The following is a 10,670-nucleotide window of genomic DNA, read 5'->3' as shown; positions in this document are numbered from 1 at the left end:
GTGACAGGAAACTGTGACCCGCGGCAACTGTGCCCTAAGTTAAAATGGTGGGAAGAGGAGGAGTGTGGTGGCATCAGGGTTTCGTCTTTAGGGAGGGTCTTTCGAGGGTGGTTGTGGCCTAAATATAATGCTACTTTAAATAAAAAAAATTTGCTTACAATAGCGTCCCAGCGAGCAAATTGTGTTCGTTTAATGTTCTAGAACATTCCACTGATGTTTGCGGATCATTCAAGCGGAATGTTACTGACACACGAAAATGTGACGCTTTTTAAACGTTAGGGAACATTCCGATTGAATATTTACTTTAAGTTTGTTTTATGTTCTGTGAATGTTCCGAGAATATTGCTTGAAGCTCTTTTAATATTCAATGAATGTTTAGATAATATTCGTTTGATGGCCGATGAATGTTATGAAGCATAAATGACACAAGTGGAACATTATTTCTATAACGGTTTCAATACACAAGTTAGGTAAACCCTTAGTGTTCAAGCCGCCAACAGATGGCGCCACCATCTATCTATATTTTCGATTTTAAGGCACTTCCATAGAGCTTTGCGCGGGTACAAATTTTCAACCCAAACCCGCACCGAACCCGCTTATTTCGTACCGCACCCAAACCGCACCCATATCTTTTTTCAGAATTTGAACCCGCACCCGCACCAAACCGCACAACGCCAACCCGCACCCGCAATCCGCTATATTGGATTTGCAAAATCTGGACCCGCACCCGCGGGTTTGGTGCGGGTTTGCGGGTTCAACCCTCAAACCCGCGACCCGCGCAACGCACTAACTTCCACTGCGATTTCAGACGCAATCCAGCTGCTGTGCAATCTGCGTCTTGAATTATTTCTCATTTAGACTGCTAAAAACAAAAATCAGTCAAGCCATTTCACCGTAGAAACGTTAGAAAAGATTTGAATTTATTTCAAAAGTTTTTCATGATTCTACGGCGATTGGCTTAACCGATTTTGAATTTTACCACGTCAAAAGAGGACATATATTAAGTCAAGAATGCACAGAAGCAGGATTGAGTTTGAAATCGCAGTGACAGTTCCTTAATTATAAGATCGGAAGTATAGTATAAGTAGGTTGTGGCGCCATCTGGTGATTGCTTCGAACACTAAGGGCTTACCCAACTGATGCATCGAGCAGTATATTTATTTTTAATAAAATGCTGTTCCACAATGAATCCACTGGAGATCAAATACATCAGAGGCAACTGCATTGCTTCCCAACTTTCCAGAGTCCAAAGGCGCAGCTTGTGTAATAATCTTGGCACGCTGTCCATTGTCTGCGGATTGGATGCCTTTTTGCCATCACCTATATATGAATTAAAAATATATTTAATAGTATATTATGGGAGAGAACATTGTTTGCATGCACATTTGAGTGCTAAGCAAAGTTTCCATTTATTCCGCGCGCGTTTAATTAATTTGTTAAAGTGCAATTGAAAACCATGCTACTAATTATGCATTGCATTAAAATGCAGGACTAAAAATTGACAGCACATATTATTTATGCTCATAAACTAAGCAGAAGTATGTAAAATAATAATGTCCAAGTTTGAAAATTTTACAAAAGGTTGTTTAATCTCAAAATCCAAAACATTTAATGTGAAACCAGGTTTTTGAGCAGTGTTCACCGCTAAATCCTAAAGTTGAAGTCAATTGGACAGATTTTTTGCGTCGAACATTTTGCTTAAATAGATGGTGAAATTCCAAATTTAAAGCTCGGGAATTTTTTCGTTATCTCTGAAATCCCCGAAATTAGAATTGTGAGAATGAAAGGTGGACAAAAACTCTTGACTGCGTTGAAGTATCATCTTGAAATTCTCACTGCCCGACCTAGTTTTCAATCATGAACAACTTTTCAGTTTACAAAAAATCGCAGGTCAAACCTTTTATGAAATTTCAAAATTAACAGATGATCGCTCCCTTCGTTGTTTTCGGGGTTCAGGGCTGAAATTTAGCCCGTGAAATTCTGCGCCAGCACACCAAGTTAAGGTGCAATCGTGATGTTTTTTCTGCAATTCGAATTTTAAACCTTGACCTTCGACCTGCGAATTTTTTGTCAGCTGAAAAAGTTCAGAATAAAAAACTACGTCGAAAAGTGAAAATTTCAGGGTGATATCTCAACGCAGTCCACCTTTCATTCCCACAATTCATTTTTAGGGAATTTTGAGATACCGAAAAAATAGGGAACGCCCCCATTCCCGTGCTTGAAGCTTGGAATTTCACCATTTAATAGAAATTAATTAAAGCAAAACTTTCGACGCCAAAAATTCCCGTCCAATCGACCTCCAATTTCGCAAACTGCTCCTTGAATTTGTTTCTTAATTCACACCAGTTGCATAAACCCTAAGTGTTCGAAGTCGCCAACAGATGGCGCCACCGTAGACTTCCACTTTTAAGGCACTTCCGCTGCGATTTCAGACTCAATCTAGCTGCTGTGCGTTCTTCAATTAATTTGCTTTTTTTGACGTGCTGAAAACCAAAATCGGTTCAGCCAATCGCCGTAGAAACTATTTTTTGAAATGAAAATATTTTTTCCAACGTTTCTACGGCGAATGGCAGAACTGATTTTGGTTTTCAGTACGTCAAAAAAGCAAATTAATTGAAGAATGCAATATAGCTAGATTGAGTCTGCAATCGCAGCGGAAATGCCTTAAAACCGCTTAAAACAAAATTTTTTAAGAAAGTCTGTGGTTGCGCCATCTGTTGGCGGCTTCAAACTGGTCAATTTGAAATTGAAAATTCCCCTAATTGCATAAAACATTTCTATGTAAATATGAATGAAACAAAATATTTACATCCTTGATCCCAGAAAGGATTCTCAAAAAATTTCCAGACAGATGAAATGCACATTAATCAAGAAAATAATTTAAATAAAGAAAAAAATATTAAATTATTGCTAACAATATGCAACGAACGGTGAAGCATGTACGCCGCACTATTTGAATTCCCACCCTCAAGGGTATGTGGGTGAAAAAACACGCGTGCATGTTGACGTAGACTGGGTCAAGTATACACACAAATACCTAATAAAAAATAAATTTTTGAAAAGTGAAAAATTTCGTTGAAATTATTTTTGAGTCTGCATATTAGTAGACGCGCTAGACGAGATGAGAATGGAGCGAAATTCACATATTTAAGTTATTGCATAATAATATAAAGGAAAGACTGTCCGTAAAACTTGTCAAAAATCGCGCAACTTATTGCTTATTTAGGCAAATATTTTATTATTTCTTTATGCAAAGTGGGTGATATTATGGATATGCAGCATTGACAGCTTCGATCTCGATCTAGATTTTTAATTGAAGCATGTTGCGCGAGAATGAAACGGTATGTACTTCAGTGTGTGGCAGACATACATTGCATAAATACATGCGTTTATGTATAAATATTTGCGTTGGTGTGGCGATGCCTTGTAATTAGAAAACGTACTTGCCTGCATGTGTGTATGTACGTGGGCCACGCGCGTGAATTAGGGACGGGAGAGGATCACTCTGTTGATTTCCTGCTTAATTCGCATCGTATATATTTAAAATGTGTGTTGATATCAAGATAATAACACGTCAATCGAGTCTGCTCTTAGTTAATTAAATTCTGAAAATTTTACTTTGGGCACGATTGCCGCGAGTCACATATATAGTTGTTGCCTGTCGCTCGCTTCAACTGTGACCGCGAGACGAGCTTGCAACGCAGCACCCTCCGAGGGTGTTTAGCCCGTACACATATTTAGGCTGTGCATAACAGGGGACGCGCTGCTTCACAATTAAAAAAGTCGCTCGCAGGTCAAACTTTTCCTTTGCAGCCGATCGCTTTTGTGTGCTTTGACAATAATGTATTGACTGGCGCGATGCTGGGGGTGCGTGAAAAATCAAGAAGCTACAGACATCCTCCTTGCTCGGGGTTAACGCACTAGAGAAATTATTTCTTTATTTATAGCTGTTCCGATAAATTTAAGAGTGTGAAACTGTCAATGCCTAGATAATTCCATTACATATTTTTACTCTCTGAAGTATAAACTCGATATAAATGTTTTTTATGGAAAATATGCCAGGGTAGGCCGGTCAGGGTTCAGATAGGAGCGTAGCTGCCTATCCGGAATGCCATTTCATAATACACGTGAAGTGCTAGATTAGCACATATATCACTTACACACTGCGCGCTGAGCAGTGTGGTACGTGTGTTTTAGACTCTCGCACACAGTTTGCTTAATACTAAGTTTTATCCAATTCTTATATCATGTTTAGAGGGTTTTAACCAATTTTAATTCTTTTTGTATAGATCCCGTTAAGTGAAAAATCAGGGATCCGCGCGTCTAGATGATCTGGCGTTTAGTGCAGTATAAATCCAAATTTTAGGACGTTTTACAGTTTTATTCCCATATATTACACCAAATTTAATCCTGCTTTTACAGGAAAAATGTTTGGTACAATATGGCGAGATGTGTAACCCAGCAGAAACTATAAATTTTCCATTATGATTGTTTTATGCCTTGGTATGCTATAACGTCAACCGTCAATGTTTTTATGTATGCATGTGTACACAGGAAGACCTTTTTACACCCTCACAGCTGAGCTTGAGAATCGCGAAGGAGAAATAATATTTCAACTTTGAGAAATGGCTTCTACTAGTGCCAGCACCAGCAGTGGACGCCCGTCCGGCTCCTCCAGTTCCTCTAGCTCTTCCAGTAGCGATGACCCACTTATAGCGTCAGGATTGCTCTGTCAAATGAAGGACAAAGAAAAATACATGGAGAACTGCAAATTCCCATATTGTGATGACGTGGAGAAATACGAAAAGGTCGCCAAAATCGGACAGGGGACCTTTAGGTTAGTTGAGTGGTTTCTCAAATACCATAGTAAATTTGAATTAATTTTCTATTTCAGTGAAGTCTTTAAGGCAAGAGACAGGAAAAACCCGCTGAAATTTGTGGCTCTAAAAAAGGTGCTGATGGAGAATGAGAAAGAAGGAGTAAGGAACTATTTTTGTGCCATTTTTATTTTGAATTGGATCATTTTTGTGAATGTGGAATGGAAGACACACTTTTCGACCAACGCACACTTCTCTCTGGGAAGGGTATTATGATTCTTTCCCATCAGAGCAACAAGTGTGAGTGATCGGAAAGCGTGAGTCCTCTTGTGTGGGGTGTAGAGAGTACCTTGACATTTGGTGTTCCTTTAAGAGCAGCCCTTGGATGGTTTTTTTATCCAAGTTAGCAAAGTGAACATGTTAAATACGGGCTTGAAAATTTTGGGTTTCAAATATTAAATTAATTTCAGCATCAGAGTGTATAGATAGAAAGCCTTTTAGTGGTGATCAGTCCTTAATTTCGTCCTGGTCCTGGTAAAATTGCGCAACGTTCAACAAACACTCAAATTTTCACTGTCAAATAGATTGTTCACCTTTTCTTGCAACAAGGAAATTCACGTTTGCATGCACTTAGCCTTGGTGTAAAATTCTGGCGATACCCCCTGGTGGAGATCAAATTGTGCATTGCACCACAAACTAATTGTTAATGATGAATCGATTGATGCTTGATCTTTTCCTGCAATGAAGAAAATTGAGTTAAGGTGTTGTGCGATGCGCAATTTTACAGGCGATTGAATTTGTGGTACTTCATGCTATCATCTTGTTATTCTTGCAGTACCCAATCACGGCCTTGAGAGAGCTGAAAATCCTGCAAAATCTCAAGCACGAGAATGTTGTGGATCTCATCGAGGTATGCCGCACAAAACGTACGTATTTACTCAACACTCTTTCAAGTATTTGTTGTCATTTGTTCCTGCTCTTTCAGCATCTCGAGAAAACAAATACATCACTAATTTCTACTATGTTTTTGAGTTTTGCGAGCATGACCTTGCTGGTCTTCTCTCAAATGTCAACGTCAAATTTAGCTTGGGCGAAATAAAAATGGTGATGCAACAGTTGTTGAATGGCCTTTATTACATCCACAGCAACAAGGTAAAAATCAGAAAGTTCCCCTCTTTGTATCCATTCTGGAAGTACAGAAATTGCGCATCGCTTAACAAACACCAAAACTTTCATTGTTGAATTGATTGTTGCCCTTTTCTTCAACAAGGGAAACGAGTTTGGGTGTTGAGCTATGCGCAGTTTTTCCTCTACAGACGTATTCAAAACAACATAAAATGTGATTTATTTTCCAGATACTGCATAGAGATGTAAAGACTGCCAATATTCTTTTGAACAACAAAGGCATTCTAAAATTGGCCAGTTTTGGTTTGGCTAGACCGTTCAATGCTCCCAAAACTGGACAAGAAAATAGGTAATATTCGTACCACTAGCATTAATTACTCTTAACAAAGCAAATTTCCCTCCCAGATACACAAATCGTGTAGTGACCTTATGGTATCGCCCTCCTGAACTGCTTCTCGGAGACCAAAATTACGGTTCTCCTGTGGACCTGTGGGGAGCTGGATGCATAATGGCTGAAATGTGGACCAGGAGCCCCTTAATGCAGGTAAGATATTCTGCATGCGCTATGATATAAAATTATTGTTATTTGGTTCTCTATTCGGCATGTTTCTCCGTTAAAGACATGCGATGTAACAAGATGTTGCCTAAAAATAGTAGTGCCCAAAATTGTTTTATAAATGGCATTTGAAAAAAATAAAAAAATCGCATCTTTATCTTCCTGGGTAAAAAATCGCCAATTCGGCCCCGGTCGCCGCCAAACCCGGGTGGCAAACTTTTTCAGCCAAATTTTTCGAAAATCCAATATTTTTCGGATTTTTTTTCGCAATGAACCAAGCAAATGAAAAATATGACGCATAGCCGTGTGAGCTAAGCAAGGGGTGAACTTCATTCTCAGAGAGGTTTACTGAAGGTTATCTGAAAGCTTAGATTTTCCGCTACGGCGCTGGCAAATTCGCGAATTTCCCCCTATTTTTCGACATTTTTCGACTTCCACCGGCCGTAGCTTTTTCCGGGACAAAAAGTCGCGTAAAACACTCGGTCGTTGGACGACCAATCTATCCGCGAACATTTTGATACCAATCACGACCCGATCCTATAGATACTCTGACCGCGGGTTCATTTTGAAAATTGAACAACATGGTTTTTAGCACTTCAGCCATCAGTGCAACACGCAAAAATGGAAAATTCGCCAATTTTTCCGCGGATCGACTCGGATCGTGATCTTTGCATATCCGCAGCATCCACATACATGCTGCCGGTGTGCAAACCAATTTTGAGCTTTCTGCTGCCCATAGAAAAATTAAAATTGGGATTTTATATCTTTATCGTGCTTTCTGCACACACAGTAACGGCCATCATTTCGTATGAACTCAACGGTTTGACGGATTTCGACCCGCGAGGTCTCGATGAGCCCTGACACCTGAGCTACCCTGACGACCTTTCTCAGGGTAAGCCACCCTGAGATCAAAGCCCAACTTTTCGCGGATTTTTCGATCCCGTCGCCGCAATTAGCACTGCAGACACGCGGTTTCGTTTGCTTTCGCCCAGCTCGACGCACGAAAGCTCGATATCGCTCGGTCTACTAAGACGGTTTTTCTTGAGAAATTGAACGCGCTGACTGAGCCGGCTCAAGACGTCTCAAATGAAAGGTATCGCAGAGCACTTTAAAATGGCCTACCCTGACTAACTTTCTCAGGGTAGCCCGACCTGAGACCCTTTCCGCGGCCGCTTTTTCCCACTTTTTTCTTCGTTTTTGGCCACATTTGAAGATACCTGACGACGACCTTTCACCTTCGGCCATACCCGACCTTCTCCAGGTCGAGCGACCTGATTTCTGCTATTCGCCGGATTTGCCGGCTTTGACGTTGCTTCATTTTGGCACTTTGGCGTCGTTTTCTTGCGATTTTTGAGATTTCGACGACTTGAATTTGGCGACACACGGTGTTATTTTCGTATAAATTCGACGGATCGACGGATTTCGATCCGCCAGGTCTCTAGCGATTCGTCTCGACCAGCCCTACCACCTGAATCACCCTAGTGACCTTTATCAGGGTACCCGACCTGAGCCCCCCCCCCCCCGACCGACTTTTCGCGATTTTTTCCACGCCGCCGGGAGAGCCGCGGAACGGCTCGTCGGCGCGCGCAGCGCCAAGCGTGTGCGGCACGCTTGTTCTGTTGGATAGGAATTTTCAATTTTAATATCTTTCATATCCAGACTTCCAGACGCATTTCACTCAAGAACATGTTGATTAATAAAATTTAATTTACAAACTCATCTAAATATTTCAGAGCGTTCCACTATTGCACCCTAAATTTGTTTTGGACAGTAATTATTGTTGTTGTTTATTTTCACACTAGGTCAATGCATTCATATTATTAAAAAATTCTTCAAAATTATGTTTATAATTTTTAAAGCCTCAAACAACAGTTTGCAAATTCCTTTAACTACATTTTTGCATTCTTTATTTCGGCAAAACAAGTAGTGTAACAATAAATATGATGTTTTTTTTAAAAAAAATATGATTAGGTCTAATGTTCTTCTAACTTAAGTTCATCATGTTCTGGTGTTTGTTTCACAGGGGAATACTGAAATACAGCAGCTCACTCTCATCTGCCAGCTCTGTGGCTCCATCACAACTGATGTTTGGCCTGGTGTTGAGTCGCTAGAATTGTTTAACAACTTCGAGTTGCCGAGTGGCCAAAAGCGCATGATCATAGAACGCCTGAAGCCGTTCGTGAAGGACCCTTACGCATGTGACCTACTGGACAAGCTGTTGATGCTGGATCCAAAGAAGCGAGTTGACTGCAATGTTGCTTTGAATCACGATTTCTTCTGGACAGATCCATTTCCAACTGACTTGTCTAATATGCTAGCTCAGCACACGCATAGCATGTTTTAATATCTCGCGCCACCTCGCAGGCCTGCCCCTTCACAGCAAAGGGCCCAGGCAAAACCAAGCTTCCTTCATAGTTACCAAGATAGAGTATTTTGACTCTAATATAACCCGAGTGCGAGATTCTAAAGCAAATAATTCCTTTGCCTTCAAAAGCATGGCGCAGAGTCAACTCCTTTCTCAAACCAAATTAATTGATATCAAATTTGGCCTTGCATTCCATTATTTTTGAATTAATGTAACAATTTCTTTACTGAAAGCAACAAGCCATGTGAACTAAAATTTTTGCAAATAAACCCCTTGTCCCTGCATTTGGGGTCTTATCAAAATGACAAACGTGATAAAATCACACGCGTGACATCAAGTGTTAAACCAGCAAGCAGGGATTAAGACTACTTTCACATTTTCCCAGATCTGAATGTGCTTAAGTTGGCAATGTAAAGTGAGTCAGTAGGCATTCTGCCCCTGAACATTATGAGCTAACAGCATAATTAATCATGAATTGAGACTCATCCAAACCATTCCAATCATTGCTTGGGTTAGGAACACGGTGTGTGTCAGTTACTGATCCTGCTATGTTTCACTAAAATTTAGAGTTTTGAAAAGAATTAAAGATACCATGTAAATATTTGTCTTAAAAAACTGGCCTTCAAACTAAAAAAAAAAGCAATTTTTATTTAACATTTAAGCAACCCCTTTGATTACCATAGCAAGCTGATTTTTCCATAATGCATGCAAAAGGATAACCCATAGCCTGCAGTATCTTAGGCTCCCAAAATAATAAAACAAACCATTGTCCACTTATAAATGCATTAATTCTCCAAGATAATATTGGTAAATATCTATGGTTTCAAAAGCATTTAGTAAATTTATATGAAATTAAACTATGTCATTCTATGTGGTGGTCCCTTACATTAGAAGTCTGAGCGAGCCGAGCCGCGCTCGAATTTTGAGCCAGCCGCCAGATTTGGCGAGCCGCGCCAGCCAGTCGGGTATTGTTTTCAAAACCGCGACTACCATTGCAAAAATGCGACCTTGAAGATTTCCATGTTCCAATTACTTTTTTCAGGAATTTCTGGAAGATCGATTTTTTTGTGCAAGAAATTCCATATTATTGAATTGAATTTTTTAAATTTGAGCAGTTATTTGCGAGATTGGAGGTCAATTGGACGCGATTTTTCAGCGTTGAAATTTATAGATGGCTGTCATACTTGCTCAAAGTGCTTGTTAACAGATGGTGAAATTCCAAATTTGAAGCTCCCTATTTTTTCGGTATGTAAAAATTACCCGAAAAATGAATTCAGTTAATGAATTGTAAACTGCAACTCTTGACTACGTTGAGTTATCACCTTGAAATTTTAACTGCCCAACCTAGTTTTTGATCCTGAACAACTTTTGCATTTACAAAAAATCCCAGGTCGAAGGTCAAGGTCACCTTTTGCGACTTTTTCAAAATTCAAAATTAAGGGATGATAGCCCCCTAAGATTTTTTTGGGGTTCAGGGCTGAAATGTAGCCTGTGAAATTCTGCACAAACACACCAAGTTTCATAGGTGCAATCGCGATAGTTTTGCTGCAAATCGAATTTGAAGTTTGAAAACCTGCTCAAAGCCGCTTGACCGCGCGTGGACTTTGAGCAGCGAGTTCACCTCTCGTTCGTAAAGTTGATGATTTTCGCATTTCACTTGCTTAGAAACACCAGGAGGGCCTAGGGTAGACCAAGGAAGTTTCAAATCGACCTTCAGGGTCTGTCCCTGACGTGACCCTGAGATAAAAAAAATTCGAAAATTTCCAATTTCATCGAACTTGGTGTCTTTTCATAGGTTTTCACCGAT

General features: G+C 40.0%; 1 protein-coding gene across 1 annotated transcript; it reads left to right on the top strand.

Moving 5' to 3' along the window:
• The first annotated feature begins 4,625 nt into the window (after window positions 1–4,625).
• LOC135942450 (cyclin-dependent kinase 9-like) lies at window positions 4,626–8,935 on the top strand. Its single transcript, XM_065488569.1, is given in 7 exon segments — window positions 4,626–4,837; window positions 4,895–4,979; window positions 5,653–5,743; window positions 5,803–5,969; window positions 6,173–6,291; window positions 6,348–6,486; window positions 8,522–8,935. Coding segments are annotated over 7 exon segments (1,227 nt in total).
• The last annotated feature ends 1,735 nt before the right edge of the window (window positions 8,936–10,670 follow it).

This window comes from Cloeon dipterum, chromosome 4, assembly GCF_949628265.1.
Source record: "Cloeon dipterum chromosome 4, ieCloDipt1.1, whole genome shotgun sequence".
NCBI lineage: Eukaryota > Metazoa > Arthropoda > Insecta > Ephemeroptera > Baetidae > Cloeon > Cloeon dipterum.
Note: the sequence above shows the minus strand (reverse complement) of the source record. Positions and strands in the feature narration are given on the sequence as shown.